This window comes from Halichoeres trimaculatus, unplaced genomic scaffold (assembly GCF_033239565.1).
Source record: "Halichoeres trimaculatus isolate MK-OKI-2021-1 unplaced genomic scaffold, fHalTri1.1 fHalTri1_scaffold_7, whole genome shotgun sequence".
Classification (NCBI taxonomy): Eukaryota; Metazoa; Chordata; class Actinopteri; order Labriformes; family Labridae; genus Halichoeres; species Halichoeres trimaculatus.
In genome coordinates this window covers 33462304-33484079 of record NW_027437185.1, presented here as the reverse complement: position 1 = coordinate 33484079, position 21776 = coordinate 33462304, and the positions used below count along the sequence as shown (strand labels likewise).

Here is a 21776-nt window from a genome sequence, read left to right as displayed (position 1 = left end):
TGTGCTCTGACAGACTGCGGGTCACTGTGTCAGGACGCACAATAATAAACTCAACAAGTTTAGATAAACGTCTCATTATCACAGCACAGAAGCGTTTAATTATCATAACATCAAATATGGTTGATGACACTTTGACAGGATGTCTTTCTACACAGATATCTGCCATTCATGGCTTTGGAGTTTGATCTTCACAACACAGACAGCAGCCAAACAAAAGCCAAGAGTAACAGACTGATAATGGAAGCTGGTTTAGGGGGTTAGTAAGAAGAAGGTTTCTGGTTTGAGGTCCTGGCAGGACAGAAGCCTTTTTGCATGTCCTCACACAGTCCAAATGTGCTCTTAAGGTTAATCGGTCAGTCTAAATTGCCTAAAATTAGAGAATGGTCGCCTGCCTCAGACAGTCAGATAGTATCATGAAAGCTATTTCTTTTGGCAAGACAACATGTCCTGTTAAAAATGTCAACTCCAACTCCTCAAAAAGAGCATCAGCACTATGCCTAGGCCTGTCACGCTAACAAATTTTGCTATACGATAATTTCCCAAAATATTATTGCCGATAAACGCTATTATTGTTGATATTATTTTGATTTTTTTTCCATTTTTTCATTGATGTAGTTATGATAAATGGGATAATAAAGTGAGTACACCATATCAAAATTAAGAAACTTTAATTTCTTTAGAGTATTTAATGGTAATTAAAAGGTCAGAATCTTTTAAATAAAATAAATTAAACAAAAAATATAATAAATTTAACAAACAAGAAAGAGAAAAAGAATACAATGAAAATGAAATGGACTCTCTTTTAGAAAAAATACATATCAATGAAAATAATTAATACTAATCAAAAACAATAAAACACAGACCCTGTCTCTAAAGAAAAAACAAAACTAAAAAAAAGACAACAACAATAAAAACTATAGCCTAAATAAAAGGGACTTTATACAGTTCCTGAATTGTTTGTAACATGTTCTTTTTCCCAGTCAATCCGTATTGTCTTGTCAAACATTTTGAACATTTCTGGCTTTCAACCGTATTGAAGGGCTGCATTTCTTTGGCAATGTAGCTGTCTTTGAGCGCTCACCATTTGGCGCTTTTATTTCTATTTACTTTGCAGACCAAAAGCCTCAGTAAGAGCGGATTGTCAAAGAACAAGGCTCAGCTGCACCTCCCTCTTCTTCTTCGTCGCCACTATTTTCAAACAAATGCGACATATCAGCTCGTTGGTGTTCATAAGCTCAGACTTTGTTCATTCTGATAAAAAAACAAAATATTCCCACACTGGGACTGTGGCAGACGGCTTAAGAACCGTATCTTTCGTGCCATCACTCATATTAGCGTATGTTTCCTCCACACCCCTCAGGACGCTTGCTTCAGCTCTGTATGTGTGTACCCGTGAGCAGCCCCGTCGCAAAAGATGCCAAAGATTGCATCTTTTTGCGACTCACTCCGCTATAAATCCGCTATAGACGTAGGAAAGATAGATGTAGTAAGCTATCTTCTCATTCAGCCTCTTTGGCCGAAAGAGAGGAGGAAAACAAACACGCATGCATGTGTCAATTTATCGAGGCTGGCAAACTTACCGAGGATGTTTTTATTTATCGTTCGGTTAATTGATTTATTGATTATCGTGACAGGCCTACTCATACCTCAAACATTAGAAGAAATGTGTGGCTGGTTTTGACAACAAGGGACACTTCTATGCCTGAATGACAAAATTAAGGTGTTATAACCAATACCACATCTGATATGTGACAAAGTTACTATAGATAACTGGGACAGCAGAAATCAAACAAACTGTCTAAAGGTTGTGCCAAGTCTCAGCAGGCTTGGGAACTTATGATGGAAAGTAAATGCAGACAGCAAGTCTGTCTGCAGACCAGCAGCATCTGTGCCATCTAAGTTTGTTTTCTACTGCCCTGATCGTTTGCACTCCAGACTGAACTCTGACCATGTCTTATTCTTCTCAATAATTACAAGTGGTTAGAAAACTGGGCGCTGTGAGTCAGAAATTCATTTTAGTTGAATTCTCTTGTTGCAGCAAATCCACATTCAGTAGTTTGAACCTTGCTCGATATGGCTTGGCGTGCACTGATTTCTTTAAGAAGCCTGCTCTGTATGTGCATATTCAGCATTTTAGACCACTGTTAGGGACCTATTTGTTATGTGGCTATGCAATAAGTGAGGTTATATACTCCATGTTGCTGTGGTTAACGCATGTGGTGTTGTTTTGATCAGAGTTAACATTTCTGAAGATGTTTCATAGAGGATGCATCCTTCCTCTGTGCATTAATGGTATTTCAGTGTTATTGTAAAGATGCTTTTATGAACAGAGTTATTAGATTCGTGTTACTATGTTGTTTCAGGAGCAGCTTGTAGTAGTGTGTCTCTAACATCCAGCGTGTCTGTGTGCCCTGTGCATCCGGCGCTCACTCACCGCTATCAGGGTGCTGTTCCTGCTCTGCTCCGCCGCCGTCCCTCCGCCCTCCCCGTGCTCCGCGCTGCCTCCTCCCCCGCCGCTGCCCGGTGCTCTCTGCCCGGCCTGGTCCCCGCTGGTCTGGGGCTGCCGGTGCTTGTTGGACCGCTTGGCTTTGGCCTGCAGACAGCGCTGGTGCAGGGCGAAGGTCTGCTGCCTCTCCAGCTCCAGCCGCTCCAGCGTCGCGTTCTCGTAGCGGCTCTCGCAGCTGTTGTGATGCTGCCGGAAGAGCTCGATCCTCCGGCGGAGCCTCTCCATCACCGCGCTGTGTCGCGGTGTAACAAAATCCGCCATCATCAATAAAGACTTGTAGTAAACTCCCGGCTCAGGTTGCGTCCATAAAATGCTGAATTAGGCTCTTTTTCACTCTGGGCGTCTATACACCCCCCCTCGCCCTTTACAAAGACTCCTGTGCTGGCTCCATGCAGGCGACCTTTGTCTTGCTAATGGCCTTCACTCACTGCCGGAGAGGAAAATGAAGGTTTTTGGGTGCATTTTACTCACTTAAACCCAAGAGTCTACTTACTATACGCCTTACAATATACAACAGCTCATTTAAGCAGCTGTGTAAAACAGAGGAGTCTTAATAGAGCCACATTCCGCCCTAGTTTAACCCAAATCAAAAACACAAACATCCCATTTATCCCTGTAGTATGGAAACAAAACCCAGCCTGCTTCGTTCCCACCAAATCCTTTACATAATTAATATTTAAAATAATTTTAAATCAATGAAACATGCTGCTTCTTCATTATCAAACTCACCCAGTTGAGCTAAGTTAGGTTAGCACATTCCTCCACTCTAAATCAAAGTTGGAGCGTCGAAAATTCCCTAAAAACTATCAAAGATGACGTTTAAACCAGCCTATTTAAGCCAGTTCATCGTAGCTTCTGATTTTAGCTCCGTCATACAACATATTAATATATCTGAATCCACAAATGGTCCCTAACTGTTCCCTCAGTTCTCTGAAACTTTATTTTGCTCAAGTATTTGTAGTTAGCTCGGGTAGCATAGTAGGAGCTAGCTGGCTAACTTAGCTTGTTCAAAAACTTGAAGACGATGAAGTTAGTGTTGTATTTGTAGCTTCTGAAAAAGAAGGATAATCGTCTTTACGTTCATGTTTTCGCTTCAGAAAAGAGTTCTATAATGGTTAAGGTTTTATATAGATAGGGTGTCGATTTTTTCGAGATAACATGATCCACATCTGACATGTCTGTTAGGGTTCTGGATCATGACCTGATCCAATGTGGTTCAGACGACAAGAATGCGCTGATATCGCCATCTTTACACATCTTCACAATTAAGATAAAGAATGTTTACAATGATTTAAATGTTTAAATCCGTTGCTGAGTATTCTAGTCGAGATCTGACAAGTCCGGTCTTTTTAGAATTAATATCTTTTTCCTAAATCCATCCCCGTAACAGCAGAATTGAAAGCTACGAATGAGACACAAACTTCATCGTCGTACAAACTTGGCAGTAATCACTCACTTTCTGTCAATATTATTTCATCGAAACTACGCGCTCACACACGGGAAAACAAACGTCAAACCATCACGGGTCATAAGAGATAAAGTAGGTTTGAAATATACTTACTGTGAAAGCGTTGTTGCCCTTTCTTCTACAGCATCTGTCCAGAAACAGCTGATCCTCCGCCTCCTTACAGCCTTTAGCCGTTAGCTGCTAACAGTGTGTTTTGGGCTAACCAGAATCGCTTAAATGAAGCCTCATACTTTAGAATAATGTCCTCCAAGGTGACGGCGCGGATAGTCCAGACTGGAGTCCGTGTGTGTGTGGTTTAGGACCGGATAACGGTCTAACTCTGCCCCTCTGTTCTGCTTCTATTGTTTTCAGCGGACAGGCAGGTCTACGCCGCCATCTTGGAAACTTTCTCTTTTTTTCCATCAGGAGGAATGTTCCTGCTCCCGCCTCACTCATGATTGACAGCAGGGGCAGCCAATGGAGAGCGAGGATTGTGGGACAAACGTTTCAATGGTTCTGGATGTGCGAAACAGGGAAAACAACTCGCTTGTTTTATTAAAATAATAATAATAAAAAAGCAACCAAGAACTCAAAAGTGGTGCTACCAATATATGAAACAAGTTTAAATGCTTAAGAACCATACAAACAGAAAAGAACACTGAAAAAAATAAACAAAAACACCTTTAAACATAGTTTAAAATGCATATAAAAACAAAGTAAACGTGAGAAAAAATGTAATGAAAAACTTTAGGGACTTGAAAAACTTGAAAAACTTTTTTTTTAATGAGTATTAAATTCTATCAAAATATACTCTAAGTAGAAAGTGACACTCAGGGGTGAATTCACCAATAACAGCTATCACCTTTAGACAGACACAACATTACCATTAGCATAAAATCAGAGTTGTAACTTTTTCATCTTATATCTCTGTAATTACATAAGTATGCAGGGATAAAAGTCAGATTCCTAAAATAAAAATTCATTTTTTTTTTCTTAGAACTCTGTTTTATTTTATTGTAGCTCTGAAATTGATGTCAGAATTCTATGATAAGACAAAAAAATCAAAGTCATTTTTCTTTTTTCTTGTTCTTTTTTTTTTACTGCAGAACTCTGGGACATGAGTTTAAGTCTGAGTTCTGATTTTGAATTTTGAATTCTTCATTTTTTAGTCCAGCATTTTAACAATGATATAAGAAGTATGAGAAAACTTTGACTTTGATTCCAGCAAACTTGCTCACTTTAACGTCAATCTGACATCAGAATTTTACAATTAAAGTCACAATTTCGGAAAAAATGTCATAATTGCATCCAAAGTCATCATTCTGGCACTGCTCTCCAAATTTTTTTTTTTTTTTCAGTTGTGCTGTTGCTTTTAATTAGAATTCCGAGATTAATGCCAGAATTCTAGAATTTTGAAGATTTTTTTTTTCATTTTCACATTGGAACTCTACAGCTGATGACAAAATTTTACAATTACAGTTAGAGTTTTGGAGTTTAAGTTGGAATTCTAAAGAAAAGACAATTTTTCATCTTTTCAGCAGTCTCATTAAAACTTAAAAATTGTTGCTGATCTTAGAATTCTCACATCTCTAAACAGTTATCAATTCTGCAATACTGACTTGGATTCTAGAACTCTTAAAATGAAGCGAGAATTCTCGAGCAAAAGTCATAAATGAAATAAAATGTTGGAAAAACTTTGTTTTTCTTTTACACACCTTAATTAACCCAAATTGTTTCAGTTGCCCTTATACTATTATGTAGCTGCAGCTTATGTGATACAGTGCAAAGTTTCATTGATTCTTTGACTGTCATTTGCCACATCTCTGTCCTGAGGAGCATTTTGAAAGCTGATGAAACTTAAAGTTTATTTTATATAAACATGAACCTCACCTAAAGATGAAAACAGAGAAAAAAGTCACAGACATAAAAATTCATTCTCCATTTGGCCTTTTTATTCATCAAAACAAAGTCGACTGCATGTCTACAAACACACCCAAGGCTCCATCATCACAGTTTTCTATTCAAAGTTGGACCTGTGTCTGGTGTGTGTATGTGTGTGTGTCAGCAGGTCCACCCCCAACAGAGTGTGTACATCAGAAACAGGCTGGGCCAACCATTCAGTTTAGTTCAAACACAGTAAGACAAAAAATAAAAAGTACAGATACAGAGTCATGTAAAGTTTCACCAGCAGGTACAGTGTTCAGTCTACAGTCTGTTAGCTTAGCTAGGCAGCTTCAACCTGACGCACAAGGAGAGACAACGAAGAAATCTGACTAAAAAATAAAAAAAGGAGAGCAATGAAGAAGAGTTGGCTGAGAAATCCTCGACAGGAATGTTACGCTGCTGAAAAACAGAAAGTCTACGCAGCACAGCCAAAACTTTGCTAGCTTTTCAAGGAGAGGGAGGAAAATTAAAGGTTAAAGGTCACCAGACATGGAAGCAGGAAGGCCCAAAATCTGAACACACCCACAGCCGAAGACGTCATGCTTTACCCTGCCCGCATGTCCAAAACCCGCCAGCCAATCACAGCAGAGCTTCAGTGGAAAAAAAGAGCCAATCCTGACCTACAACAGACGTTCACTGACCAAGTTTTTTAACTGAAGTGGGACAAAGACGACATCGACAGTCCCCTCATGAACACCAGAGCAGACACATGTGGATACTTAAGTTTTTCAGACACGGATAGATTTAAATTCATGATCAAACTCTAAAAACTTTACACTGATCCCACACTCTGCTCGTCAACCATCCCTTCATGGTTTCATGATGGATAAAAAAAGAACGTATAAAAAAGATTTTAGATCGGTCAACAAACTTATGAGGGAAATTTGTGCATTTACTTTTGTCGGCTCTTTCTGAATGATCCCAAAATTATTCAGACGATGTGTAAAGAGAAAACAGGAAACTCTGTCAAGACGTATATTGGCTTGGTTATCCTCCAGGTAGGCTGGGGTTTTTTTTCAACCTAAGACTGAGGTCATGTGACAGGAAGTTGTCATGTAGCAGCAGATGATCAAAAATTAAAACTGGTTTGGAAAAATTCACAAATTCATCTTTTAGTTGACTAAGGCGACCTGATGACTGGTGGATATTAGCCATTAAAGGCTAGCTGAAAGTTGAAAATCATTAATTCACCTTCCTGACAGGCTACAAGCTCATGATGTGAGTTTATATGTGTGATACAAAAGTAAATTCAAGGTTACAGACGACCAGACGCTCAAGTGCCATCTCTTTAAACATGGGGGTCTAATTAAGGATCCAGGCGTCTAATTGGCTGAGGTGTTGTGGTGCTGCAGGTGGACAGGTGGGAGGTTAAGCGCCTGAGTTTTCCCTTAGTGCCTTTTTCTTTACATATGGGGTCAATGAAAGAGGGACTGGGTGTCTGTCCACCTGCTGACACCAGGAACTTTAGATCCAAACAAAAACGAGAGCAGCTCCTTTTTGTAGAGGGTCTGTGTGGTTTATGTTGAAGAAATTTAACTAGCAGGTTGAGGTTGAATGAAAAGAGAGGGATTCAAGTCTGCTTTTGCATTTGCCTTAGAGGCTGAACTCAGGGCAAAATCTCCAGAAGACAATCTGATAGTAAATGGGAGAATGTTTGAGGTAAAATCTTGTTTCTTCGGGTTTAAGTTCAAAAAAGTCCCTAAAAACTGTTGAAAATGTTGAAAATTTGGTCAACTGGAACCTTTTGTCCTTTAAAAGCCCTTTATCTGCCAAGTCTAATATTATTTGAGACCAATGAAAACAAGCACTACATGAAATAAGAAGGTAGAGGGGAAAAGAGCTGCTCTCGTGTTTGTATGGATCAAAAATGCACCGACAAATACAGCGAGGAGTGGAGTAATGCAGAAGATGCTGGAAATCATTAACTGAAGGTGGTTTGGCATGTATGACGGGTGACTTAAAAGATGGAAGAGCAAGTTTTGCTGTTCCAAGGCCTCAAACAAAAAGATATTTCATTATCAAATGACAGATTTCCTAGCCGAGCTGCAGAAGGGAAAAACTGCTTTGAGTCTTGGTTTGCAAACTCCTGAAAGTCTAAATTCAGAGAATAAAGAATTAAACAGGAAGGAGTTAAATGAGCTCAAATCAGATTGCTAATAATAACCACCAAAAATATAAATTATGTGTCGATTTGGGGTTTTCTGTTTCTGGATTTAATGAAAAGATCATCTGCAGCTGCCGGTCACTATCACCGAGACCTCTGACCTCCCCTGAAGCCACAAGGACAATAAAACACACGTCCAGTTTCTCCAGCATCAAGCTTTTCACGTTCATGACACAAACCAGTGATAAATCTTCTATCAGCTGGAGTGTTCCCATTTCATCTCTTTACAACATCAGCTGAGGCCGACCTCTAAACTCCACAACACAAAAGACGAAAAAAAAACAAATGTTAGTCTGTGAGTTAGCTTCTCTACAAGCTAGATGTTGGTCAGTGAATTACCATCTGTGATGCTCGTTAGAGGACAACTTGTAGTCTGAGCTGATGATAGCAAAAGAAACTAAAACAAAGATGTTGGAAGCATTGATTGCATGACAGACAAAACCTTTAGAGCTCCATCTACTGGCTGGGTGCAGCATAGGTCTCAGTAAAATCCAGATCCACAAATCTGATGCTGAGAGGAGAGGATGTAGTGCGATGATTGACAGCTCTGTCGACCAATGAGACTCCAGCAGTGCTCCATACACCGGACAATCAAAGGAGAGGAGGAAACAAACTGACTAGAGTCAAACTTCGTCCAGATGTGCAGTGTTTTGGCTTCACTTTTGTAAAAGAGGAGTAATGTCAGCCATCTTTATATACAGCCTCACCTTTAGATCTCCCAGGTGTTTGATGTTGGAAGGCTTGTCACATTGTTATGAGGCTAGATGGTCAGCTGATGCTTTTAGAGGAAGTTTACTGACTTCTGCTAGCCAAATTGGAGCATGCTAAGCTAGCAGAGATGCTACCTCTGAATCTTGCAACTGTGTCTGCAGATTTGATCATTAACTCTTCTCATCAGCACACTGACTTTTCAAACACCTTGATGATGAATCATTTCCAGACCCCCCCCCCAGTAAATCAAGCTAGCTAGTTAGCAAGCTAGCTATTAGCCTGGCAAACTGGACTTTATACGCAAAGTCACACACTTCACACTCATGCTAACAGCAGTCCATGGGTAGAATTGGCATAATTTTATTGCCACGACTTTAACTGTTTGCTTTGCAGTTTTGAAAAATGCTAACCAAATTAGCAACCAAATTTTTAGCCTTAACAAAGCCTCACACTGAAAGCCAGCTGAAAGCTAAATTTCCGGCCCTTCAGAGGACAAGCAGATGTTTAATAATCATTATCTGCAGAGTTGTCAGCGTCTCTCAGCGGTAAGCTGTTGGGTATCTGGGGATGGCGTTGAGTATCCGATGATCTGGTGGTTTTGAGTCTGCTCAGGTGTTGTTAAGGAATGATGCAGGAAGTTTTAGTTAATCTCTTTCAAAAACAAAAATCCTTTTTAATAAATCACACTAACTCAGTCCTGTTCGTACTGGAATCATCATCTTCATCTTCTTCATCAGGCGTCCGTATCGGAGGTCTTGATTGGGTTCCTGCAGGCTTCACTGCTTCAGACGGGTTCCATTCAGGCTTCATCGCCTCGGAGCAGAGGAGGAGAGGAAGAGGAGGAGAGGAAGGGGGAGATAATCTAAGGGGGGAGAAGGGGACAGGGGGGAGTTCAGGGCTGTGGAGTCAGAGATTTCAGTCCCTTCTGACCTTCCTGTTCCTGGGAGATCTCCGCAGAACGTCGTCCTCTGACTTCTGCAGGAGCAAACAACACGCCGTGTTTAGGTACAAACCACAGAGGGAAAACAAGTAAATAAAATCTACTTCAAACAAAAACAAGTGTCCTTACATCATCAGCTGACGCCTCCTTCTCTGCTTCCTCTTCCTCTTTCTCTGCTTCCTCTTCCTCTTTCTCTGCAGGACTTTCCTCTCCGTCGCTCTTCTCTTCTGCAGCTAGAAGGAAAAACAGTAGAAGTTAGACAAAGTGGCAAAGAACAGAAACCTGGTCCATCAAAGTCTGGACATGGTGTTACCTGGACTGCTCTTCTCTGCCTCTTCAGCCTTCTCTTCCTCTTCCTCTTCCTCTTCTTCTTCCTCCTTCACATCTGGCTGAGCCTCGTCAGTCTTCTTGTACTCGGCTGCTGGCGTAGCTGGAGTCTTCTTCTGTGGAAGGAAACATGACAACAGTTAGATTTTGACTTCATTGCTTATTCAAAGACAGACAAATTATTAATACCAAAATTTTCTGAGTCACTTGACAGATATACCGTGTGTGAGAAGCTCTTAAGAGCCACTTGACCTCATCGACACAAATCTTTGATTTAAATTTTAAGTTTTACTTAAAATTGTTTTACTTTCCTCTAGATGCTTAGTTTTGAATAAAAACTTAAATGGCACAAATATACAAGCAAATAAACGCATTATAAGAACAGCAAGTCCAATAATCTGAAGTTAAATTTATTGTTATTTGATGGAGTCTAGGGGCTAAAAGTTAAATCAATTCTTAGCTGTCAGAAAAAAAATCAAGACTGAACACAGATACTAAACACTTTCAACTCATTCTTTAAATTAATAAAATTAAGAATATCTACAGGAAGACAAAAAAGATGTCCATCTACGCTACAGCACCACAGAACTTCACCACCATCAGCACAGAAACACAAACATGAAGCTACACTAACAGCAGCAGCGTCAGTCACCCGGCCTGAGGAGGCGGTGGCCAGGGCTTTGGGGCGTCCAGCTTCTTTTAAGTCTTCCTGTAAGCTGTTGAGACTCAACTGACCCTGATCTGATCCTGCAGACCTCTGTGGATGGTCACACACACACACAAACACACACCAGACTCTGACATGAGGGGGATTCACGATCCAGACCAGGATCCTGGGTTCTACCTCACATCATGAGGTGCAAAGACTCGTCTACAGCTGGCTCTGAGAGTGTGTGAGTGTGTGTTACCTTTCCAGTGCAGCAGAAGACGATGATGAGGACGAGCGGGAGAGCCACAGTGAGGACGTAGACGACCCAGAGCCAGGGACGCTCCTCTGCGGCGTTCAGCATCTGTGTAGCCAGACCGGGCTGCAACGACAAACGCACAACAACCTCAGCATCGACCCAGCCACACAAAAAATCCTGCTTCATTATAGACCAGCAGAACGATCCTCACCTCAGCGGCGCCCTCTGCAGCCTTCTTCAGCCCCCAGCTGTCAGCAGCCCAGCGGTCAGCTGTGTTTCTGTCGTCTGTGATGAAGAAGTTGTCGAAGAAGATGTCAGACGTCATTGACCAGAGCTCGAGGCCAATGGCGCTGAAAGGAGTCATCTTAAACGGCTGCAGGTCCTCGAAGAACGCTGGGTTCTGGATCTTCCTTGGCTTCCAGACGCCCTGAGAGCAGAAACAGGATTTAGAAAACATAAAAACCAGCTGAGTCGTGTTGATTTGTTTGACAGGCTTGTAAATGTACCTGGTAATTGGGGTTGTCGATCATGGGGGGCTTCCACTTGCCCTTGTAGCTGGGGTTGTCGATCATTGGTCGTTTCCAGGTGCCGCAGCCAGGGGCGGTCTCACAGGCGGGGTTGGGGATCTGAGGGGCCTCCCACTCGCCATCCATGTCCTCATCCCTGACAGACAGAAGCAGAGACAGTCAGACGACAATTTATCAAGATTTTTAGTCGCTGATATCAGAGGTGAGCACGTTAAACTCACCAGTCTTCCGGTTTGACAGCATCGGGGTCTCCAATGTACTCTGGCTCGTCGTCCAGCCAGCCGTCTGGTTTCACTGCATCTTCATCAGGGATCTGAGCAGGAGCGTCCTCGTCCCTGAAGACAAATAAATAAAAAACAGATAAATAAGGCATCCATCTAAAATATGGATCTTTATCATAAGCTGCTGTACAGATCACATGAAAGTCCTTCAGTGTCCTGGTTCACTGACCAGTCCTCGGGTTTGGTGGCTGTGGGGTCCTGGATCTTGGCTCTCTCATCCCAGTCTTCAGGTTTCTGGTCATCAGGGTCCTCAATCTCAGCGGGAGGGTTCACAGGAGGAGTCATGTCTGTCAGCAGGTTGCCGCTGTTCACCACAGTCTGATCAACCAGCACCTCGAAGCTGTTATCAGGGTTCACCACTGGGGGGCGACAGAGTGCACAGTTAGGAAGTAGTCACTATGTATAAAGCAGTGTGTGTCAAGGTGTTTGTCTCACCGAGTGTGTACAGGTGTGTCTTCTTGTCGGTGAAGTAGGTCCTCAGGTCACTGTCGGGTTTCTTGGCGTGTTTCTCTTCAAACTCTCCAGTTTTTGGGTTCTTGTGTCTGAAGATGAAGTGAAGCTTGTAATCCTCTCCACACTTGTCGGGTCCGAACATGATGGTGTACGGGGTTTTATCAGCCAGCTGGTCCTGAGGACACACAGGAATCACACACAGACCACTTTCAGTTCCCTTTGAACTTGGTTATTCGGACTGTACTGAATAAAGATCTGTGCAGCTGAATGTCACGTCTGCCGCAGTAAGTGTTGATCTATTTTTTTCTGTGCACTTACAAAAACCATTTTGGAGATCTTGAATGAAAACAGTGAAACAGAGTTTTCACAGACACTTTTTAAGCTTCAAAAATACCAGGGTTACCAGTTTTGAAACTGTTCAAAAGTAGTCAACAAATTTAGGAAACCCTTGAGGATTTGTTCTGACTTGTTATAAAACCAGACTGTGATCTGAGTGTGAACTGACCAGGTCGAGATCTGGAGTCTGAGTGAGCAGCTTCACGTAGGCGCCGCCGCAATCGATGCCAGACTGGAAGTTCACCTCATACCTGAAGAAAGTAATGAAGACAATGTAAGATGAAAAGAAGAGGAGAAGAAGACAAAAGAAAAGAACACATTTGAGAAGAAGAAAAGAATAAGGATGAAAAAGAAGGAAGAAAAAAAGACATGGGATAAAGAAACGAGAGAAAATTGAGGATGAGAAACATATGCAAGGAAAAATGAACAAATATTAGAAAAGTAAGAAAGAAGAGACAGAGGAAAACAAAAGTAAAGAGAAAAAGAAGAAAAAGAGAGGGAAAAAGGGAGTAAAGGATAATGAGAGAAATTGAAAAAACAAAGAGAAAAAAGGGAAAAAGAGAAAAGCAGATAAAAGAAAGAAAGAGAAAAGAGATAAAAGAGAAAGTAGAAATAAGATGAGAAAGGTAGACAGTAAACATTGAAAAAAATGAAAACAGGAAAAAGAAATTGGAAAAATGAAGAAAAAAAAGTAAAAAAAAAAAAAAGAAATGAGGAACGAGAAAAATGAAGAAAAAAAGAAAATAAAGAACAACGTTAAGAAGACGACATTAAATTTATTTCTTACTGGACGATGAGCGGCTTGGACTCGAAGGTGAAAGGTCGCAGGAGCTGGGCGGAGATGGCGTGATGTTTGGCTCGAGACTTCAGGATCAGACCTTTGTCACCGGGCAGCTTACTGTCCCTCATCTCCTCCACCTCCCATTTACCTGTTCAATGACATCATCATCGTCATCATCATCATCATCATCATCATCATAAACTCAGCAGGTGGGAGACTTCTCAACATCATCATCAAGTTACAGCTCGTATGAACTCACCGTCATATTTCGCGATGTCCTCATCGGCACCCTCCTTCTTGGCTTTGGACAACACCCAGCTGGAACACAGAGACAGGTGCAGGTAAGTTTAATGATCTCACCTGATCCTAAAATACTCAGAGTTCACTTCTTAAAACCGAACCAACTCACCCATCAAGAGTCCCCCTGTCGAAAGACTCGGCGATGTAATGTTCCCCCATCGGCTCTGGAGCTTTGTAGGTCACCTGGACACGATGTAAAGAAGAATCAGTGAATTTCTGTTTTTAATGTCATATTTGGGGCATGTCCTGTTTGGTCTCCATCGTGTTTTAAGTCGTTACAGTCTGTTGCGGGAGTGTGATGCAGGTCAGTAGATCAGGAGGTCAGCATGCTGTTTGTTCATCACACTGACCTCCTGATCTCACGGTTAATGAGTCACTAAAACCTGTTCAAACATCCTCTGATACAAAGGTGAGCGGCCTCTTTCGCTCTTATCAGGAGAAGAATAAATCAGTGTCACTGTTTCTTGATTATGTGTAATAATTTTGGACTTTACAAATCTTTTCAAGCCCTTAAAGATTCAAATAGGAGTGTCTGTTTACAAAATTCACCTGTTACTTTACTTTTTCTTCCAAGTATCCCAGACATTTACTGACTTTTCCAACAGGATCATACTAAAAACATCACCCTGTGAAGGCGTTTTCTGGTTTCTGCCTCCTGATGTGTGTGTGCAGTCTCACCTTGGGTACAGGAGGAGTTTTAGGTGCAGGCGGAGCGTCTTCTTGTACGTCTCCCTCCAGTTCCTCGTCCTCAACTCCACCCAGACCCAAGTCCAGGTCCTCATCTTCCACATCCATGTCCATGTCGTCACCGAGATCGTCCTCGACCAGGTCCTCAGCCCGAGACACGGGGGCCAAAGAGAGGCAGAGGAGGCCCGCCGCCAGAAGAACGAACAACCCGACCCGCTGATTCATCGTCTGCAGGAAGAGGAGAAGATGAGGGTTATGCCTGCATCACTCCTGATTTCACCCCAAACACTCTTTAAAACACTGTTACTCTTAAAGTGATACTCCAGGATGGAACAAGTTGGGTCCTATCACAAGGTTTAGGGCAGAAATTACCCCTACAGCAGTGATTTTGTGCAGCAGAAGCCCAGAGCGCTCGCACCAAAGACCCCCTCCCTGCTCCTCTGCCAGTTTCCTCTGCACTCAGACGGGGCCAATTTTTTACTTGACCAAAAACATAAATAAACGGACTCCCACCAAAAAAATCTGATATCGGTCTGCATTCACACTTTATTTAGAGAATTTTCAGCGCGTTACTTTCACACAAAAACACCGCTAAATAAGGCTCTAGTTCTCATCGTGTCTCTTCGTCCTGGCAGACTACCTGCGTTTGTTTATATCTGGCACGCTGCGCGCGGACTGATACACTAAACAGCGAGCACCTCATAGCCAGCTGTGGCTCTGCAGCGGAGGTAGCGCCGTTTTACGACACAATGAGAAATAGAGCCTTATTTAGCGGTGTTTTGCGTGAAAGCAGACCGATATCAGATTTTTTCAGTGGGAGTCAGTTTATTTGTGTTTTTGGTCAAGTAAAAAATGGCCCCGTCTGAGTGCAGAGGAAACCGGCAGAGGAGCAGGGAGGCGGTGTTTGGTGCGAGCGCTCTGGGCATCTGCTGCACAAAAACACTGCTGTAGGGGTAATTTCTGCCCTAAGCCTTGTGATAGGACCCAACGTGTTCCATCCCGGAGTATCACTCACAAGGTGTTATTTTTTTTTCTGCTCAAACTTCACCTGAAAATGTCGTCAGACTAACAGGGATGGATGTTTGTATGAGATGGGTCGAGTTTTCCCTGATGAGTTTCTATAAACAGCTTCATGATGACAGCAACAAACATCCTATTGTGTTTAGTTTACACACACACATGCACACAAAGACATGCTAATGATGTCCACACACACACCCACATGGCTGTTAACATGCATCGCCCTGGCACCCGTTCATCACCATGAGAACCAAGCAACACCCACAGGACACTAAGCCTTAATGAGATTACACCCCATGGGATTACTGCAGCGCACACACACTCACACACACTCTCACACACACACACACACACACACACACACACACACACACACACACACACACACACACACACACACACACACACACACACACACACACACACACACACACACACACACACACACACACACACACAGGTCTATTCCTCTGCACATTGATAATGTGGAGCCTGTGGGTTACTCACTGCACACACAACCTGCAGGAGTGAGGCACTAACATTGTGTTTGCAGGTAAATAAAGCAGGGTGCATTTATCGTCTTAGAGGTGCATTTTCTCCCTCATCTCTTAATGTGCGTGTGCCTGAATTTAGTTTGTTTCACGGTGTTTACATGCTGTTAAATGTCTACTTGTTTGCTTTTCTTAAACCCCATTTAACGCTTCAAATCTTTTGAAAGAAACCACATAAATCAACCCACTCTGCTGTTGAAATCATGTAAGGACAAACATTTTGTTTCCCAGTGTTTGAGCCTAATCATGTAAACAGTAACCAGTGCTAAAATTAAATATATGTGCTAATACGCTTCATGATTTTGTCTCCTTAAGTCACCCAAAAGCTGAGGATGATGGAGGAAAGGATGTGCACACAATACTTGAACGCTTCCCTTTCACTGACTCACTTTAGGTTTTCATAACTTAAAGAAATAAGTTTTGGGATTGATCAACTCAGATGTTTTTTATGTTTACTGTTGATTTTGTATTTTGTTTCTTGAAAAAGTTGAGGTCTTTTTAGTACAAGACTATTAGCTTCTTGAACTCTCTTGAGTTTTTGCACCATCATTCAGAAAAAAAAAAACCTCACACATCCTTCTTCTGACACTTCAACCCTTCTCATATGATCATAACTAATCTCATAATCAGATAACTTTCCTCACATCAAAGAGAAAGCTGGCTGTTAAAACGTTCGTGCTAAAGGAGAGGAGAATATTCTCTCGTTAATAAAGTCGTTAAACTTCATGCAGATCTTTGCTGGTAAGCTGGTTTATAAACTCACTGCACTCCTCAGCAGACTGCCAGCCTAATCAGATTAACCTGCCGCAGGATTAGCATGCCTGGCTAACGGCTCTGCAGAGTAATGATGAGAGTGACCACCACCAACACCACGACTAGCTGTTAGCTTAGCATTAAACCTGTCTGACTGCTGAGGGAATTAACTGCAGAGCTGAAAAGAAAACACAGTTTACCTTAAAAATACCGATTTTAACACTTGAAATAGTGAAATGAGACTAAGGGGAACAGCATCTGAGTTTGGAATTTACTGAGGACTATTTTTGAACAAATGTACAGTAGAGGATGAGACACAATGCCGTTTTTGCCTCGGCTTCTTTTTCTATACGTTTTTCTTTTTACTGTTATTTCTTTCTTTTTTTTGTATCTGTTTTTAAACTTGTTTTTTATACTGCTTTTACCTTGTAAAGCGTCTTTGAGATTTTGAAAAGCGCTCTATAAATAAAATGCATTATTATTATTGTTATCAAAGAGAGACATCTGGGTTGACTATCCAAGACCTGATCCCTCATAAGCAGGAGAATATTAATGGATAGCTTTTTCTTCCTTAAATTGTTTTTTTTTAACAAAAAAGATTAAAGTCAGAATTCTAGGACAAGAAAAAACATAATTTGGACTATAAAGCCAAAATGTTGACTTTGCAGAATCTGAGGTATGTTACCAAGTATTCTTGGTAACCAAAAAATGTTTTTCTCAATTTATTTTTACTTTTTTCCCCTCATTAACATTTTGCTTTCACAGAAGTTGACTTCCACAAAGTAAAGTTGTTTGTTTTTTTCAGAATTCCAACATTTTGGTCTTAGAATTGACATTTTTAAAAGAGTATCCTGACATTTTACTTTGTGATTTTGCCTTTTATTAATTCCCACAATATTTTCTCGGAATTGGAACTTTTTTTTTAATACCGACATTTTTTTGGGATTTAAATTTTCTTTATTTTGAAGAACTTTCTGGAATTTTAAGTTTTTTTTTTTCGTTTGAATTCTGTCCTTTTCAGTATACCTACATTTTATTCTTATATTTTGCCTTTTTTCATATTATTTTTTTCCCTTAAAACTCAGTTTTTTTTTTTGACATTTTTTAAATGAAGAATTCTGCCTTTTTGCATGTTACAACCTACATCTTCAGATTTAACCCTTTTTTTTCCAAATCTTATTATTTAGAGTTCTACCTTCTTTTTTTTTTACTTGGAAATATGAATTTTAAGTCAGAATCTGAAACAAAATTGAGGTTTTATAATCTTATTTTGGCCAGATCTCTGAAACGAGTCTTTTTTGGCCTTTATTTGTATCAGAGGGACTTTAAAATGCCTCTGAAACTTTATTTTTATTAGCAAGCTTTCACCTTTTTTCCATTTATTTCTCTTTTCTGTAATCTTATAAATATCTGGGATTTAGAATATAAAGTGAGAATAACAGACAACATGAGACAGTAAAGGAGATTTACTGATAAATTCACAATATGTGAGGAACTCACTATGCCTGAAAAACAGCTCACATATACAAGACATTATTTTGAGTTTTTTTTCTAATTAATACAAATGAAACAATAAGAGTATAGTTTTCAAATAATGGTTTATTAATTAAATGAAAATCTGCATTATTGGAAACTATTTTCTGCAGCTTTTGCTGTGAATTGTCTGTTTATAGTAGCAGGTGAGTTTAGCAGAGAACGAGTAAAATAAACATCTTTTCATAAAAGACTGGCGCTCGATAAACTCGAATGCAGACCAACTCTGTGCCTGTCTTACATCCTGCAGCAGTAATAAGCTTCCAGAGGCTCTCTGATTGGCCGATAAACCGGCAGAGCCTCTTCATCAGCCGCATAAAAAGCAGCTGAAGTTGCTGCACAGACTGACAGGAGCATCGCCGGAGTTACAGTCAGAGTTAATCTGATATTAGGGTCCACTCAGTCGGCAGGACATCTGCCGCTCTGATAACAGCCTCAGAGAATCTGAGGCAGTGATAAGGAAACACAAGACGACTGTCACAACGAGTTTTAATAACGCGCCTAACATTCATCTGCTGCTCATTCATCCCTCGGCTCCTTCCAGCCGTAAACGGATCAGTCTTTGAAATGTCAATAAAACGTCACAAACCTTAAACTAAATTCCTCAGAGTCCATGAAGACGTCTTTTAATATCTGAATTTGTACTTTTTGATATAGATGAACTTATGCGGGGGCAGATACGAGCTGCTACATGAGCCAAACATATGTTTCCCATATGTTTTTCTTAAATACAGTAAAATCTGGAATATAAGTCAAGTTGGTATAAAAAATCATCTGTTACTGTTTTTCTGTTCTCTGCAAAGAAAAAGACTAAGATGTGCCTCCTATTTGACTTCCTGTTCTTATCCTGCCAGCTATCAGTACGATGAATGAGCTCGAATGTTGCTGAGACTCCCCCTGCTGGTCACTTATGGTAATAAATTTGATTTCCTCAAACACCACTCCTACTAATTTCTTTAAATATGACTAATTATGACACAATGAAGCAAAAAGCTTCTCAAAAGCCATGCAGCTGTTACCGGTTTCCTTTTCACGCGCCATCTACTGGTCCGAACATGTAACAACATGAAAAACCTGTGTGGCAATTTTACACAAGTTACAGATGTAGCTTACTCTTTAGATGACAGATTAAAAAAAGCATAAAAAAAGGAGTCCTATAGGGGGGCGCTGTTGGCCTAATGGCTTAGGCCAGGGATGTCAAACTCATGCCGTGGAGGGCCAAGAGGCTGCAGGTTTTCTTTCCAACCAAAAACTCCACCAGCTGATTTCACTGATTAGCTCACCTTCAAGCAGAGAGCAGGGACTAATCAGTGAAATCATTTGGTGGAGTTTTTGGTTGGAAAGAAAACCTGCAGCCTCTTGGCCCTTCATGGCACGAGTTTGAGGCCATGTCCACACGTAGCCAGGTATTTTCAAAAGCAAATATCCCCCCCTCTTTGGATTTTAAAAATACTTTCGTCCACACGCAGCGAGTATATCCACCGGTGAGTGCGGCTGGAGGCACGCCAAACCCATAATGGGCAGTGTTTTCCAAACCTAAAACCTGTGTCAGCCAACCAGAATGAGCCCCCGTCATTCAGCTGACCGGAGTCCACACAAAACCATGAAACCGGAGTTCTCCAAAATCTCCACTTTGGCCGGAGTTTTTAAAAAACGTTGTTTTCAGTGGTGTACAACTGACAGGCGTAAACACATAAAAATATATGCGTTTTCTTAAATACCCGGCTACGTGTGGACATGGCCTGAGATCCCTGGTTTAAGCATACGCCCCATGTACAGAGACTATGGCCCTCAGACGCCTCATCCACAATTTCCTACACATATTGTGCTACCCCCTGCTTCCTGACTCATCATCTGTCGTACCAATAAGCACCCCAAAAAAATGCAATTTAAAGATGTCTGTCCTAAGTTGCATTATCTCCTGTCTCCACTAAAGGGGAAATAAGCACCAGAAGCATCAGTGTAAGATAAACTGATTTAGGGACGCCTTTATAGCCTAGCAGTTAGATTGCCCGCCCCTTGTGGTTCGCCCTCTAGCAGTAGACCAGAGTTCACCCTGTTTCCTGCTCTATCCGCTCTTCAGTCCTCTCTAAAAAAAGATAAAGAAAAGGCTGAAAAATAACTTGTATAACATGTATCCAAATGAATAAATAGATAACGTCTGCAGACACTGCAGGCGGTTTCATAGGTGTGGCTGCTGTTGAGCAACGTAAACGATCCTTTTTGTCCATTTAGTCATTCTGAATTCTACCTGCAGAGCTGTGGCGGCACCAAATCTGACAAACCAGAGCGAAAACAAAAATATCACACATGCACCAATCTGAGCCGATTTCCCTAATTCTGGGGGATTGGCGATCGGCCCATCCTTACATATTAAACAGATCTTGTATACCTCTGAGAAAGTCTGACAGCCAGCTATTGTTACTTTTTGCTCTGAGACCCAAAACTTTATTGGTTGTTTAAGTTAAAACATACTACTGCGCAATGATTTTCAATAAAATAAGACAGGAACATTAAAGTTATATGCTGTCAGTTATAAAAAATAAAAATCGCCATCAGCCCAAATCGGTATTAGCAGGTCAGGCTTTTTAAAGACTAAAAAATGCACCCCTAAAAAATATCTATTCGAAAGCTTTTCAGTGCATAATAGACAGAAAATCAGGGCTAACATAATTTGCTATAACACTATAAACAACGTGATATCAACTCAATATACAGGCTGTGGATCAATCGGCTTTCCAATTATTGGGATCAGCCACTGAGAAAGTGATATCAGTTATCCACTAGTTTACATCTTTTGGATGCAAACTATGTATTTTTGCCGGACTTCTATGCTACAACATCTTGGGAAACTAGATACTTCACTCAAGCAACTAATTTACAAATTTATTGACATGGAAGAGAGAAGAGAAAGAGGATGACTCAAATCCGGAAGTTTCAGGCGAGCATGAAACTTTTAGGAAACTGTCGTGATCAAACAGCTTTCTGATGTAATATTTCAATATGGACATGAAACGCACTTACACAATTCCACCTCATGTTTGAGCAACAAATACTACAACCAAGATAGTCTTTTATCTTGACATATGACATCAGATGACCGCTATACTTTCTGGATTTAGGCACAGCTCTTTTCCATGCTTCATGTCATGAAAGATCTCTCAAAAGTCGACTTGTTTCCTGACGTTTCTGCAGCTAAAGATGATTAATAACCAAACATCCGAGCAGCTTCGCATCATTAAACAGCAAAATTAGCCTTTACCCGCCTGCATCAGTTAACCCAGCACCAAACAGACAGGACGGGCGAGTTACTGTGTAAACTGAAATAAACAGAAAAGAGGTCACTTCCTTTATAGAGACAGGAATACAAACACTGAATCAATGACTCACTACAGATCTGTCACTCATCTCTGCCTCTGGCACCAACCTTTACCATGATTCAACTCTTTCAAATGACGTGAAATTTGTGAATATGATGTCCAGTTTTTCTGCTTTTACCTTCGAAAAATGTTCTGCAAAACTGACTCATGTGTGCATGATTTTACTCCGAGATTAACAGGATTTCTGTACCTAAAACACCCAGATTTAGCTCCTTTAAAGAGCAAAAGCA

The 21776-nt window shown here is 41.0% G+C and overlaps 2 protein-coding genes across 4 annotated transcripts in view; both read right to left on the bottom strand.

The window, feature by feature from the left end:
• The window catches only part of maml1 (mastermind-like transcriptional coactivator 1), a 31557-nt gene extending 27121 nt beyond the window's left edge, over positions 1 to 4436 (bottom strand). The window contains exons 1-2 of one of the 3 annotated variants that reach the window (XM_074673979.1): positions 4068 to 4436; positions 2435 to 2933 (exon numbers count right to left, since the gene is read on the bottom strand). In XM_074673979.1, the coding sequence (XP_074530080.1) occupies positions 2435 to 2770 (336 nt within the window). In that variant the 5' untranslated portion in view covers positions 2771 to 2933; positions 4068 to 4436. Of the gene's footprint in view, positions 1 to 2434; positions 2934 to 3235; positions 3584 to 4067 lie in introns of those variants that run through there. The other 2 variants (XM_074673981.1, XM_074673980.1) reach the window with 2 other exon arrangements.
• A 1457-nt stretch (positions 4437 to 5893) lies between these two features.
• On the bottom strand, positions 5894 to 21485 carry canx (calnexin). The gene is made up of 15 exons (XM_074673861.1): positions 21433 to 21485; positions 14301 to 14537; positions 13732 to 13805; positions 13582 to 13640; positions 13329 to 13470; positions 12711 to 12792; positions 12188 to 12380; positions 11922 to 12111; positions 11693 to 11806; positions 11451 to 11607; positions 11156 to 11371; positions 10948 to 11067; positions 10026 to 10155; positions 9842 to 9945; positions 5894 to 9747 (listed from the first exon to the last, which is right to left on the bottom strand). Exons 1-15 carry the CDS (start codon positions 21436 to 21438, stop codon positions 9688 to 9690), a joined length of 1884 nt encoding a protein of 627 aa, XP_074529962.1. The 5' UTR covers positions 21439 to 21485; the 3' UTR covers positions 5894 to 9687.
• Positions 21486 to 21776: the final 291 nt, after the last annotated feature.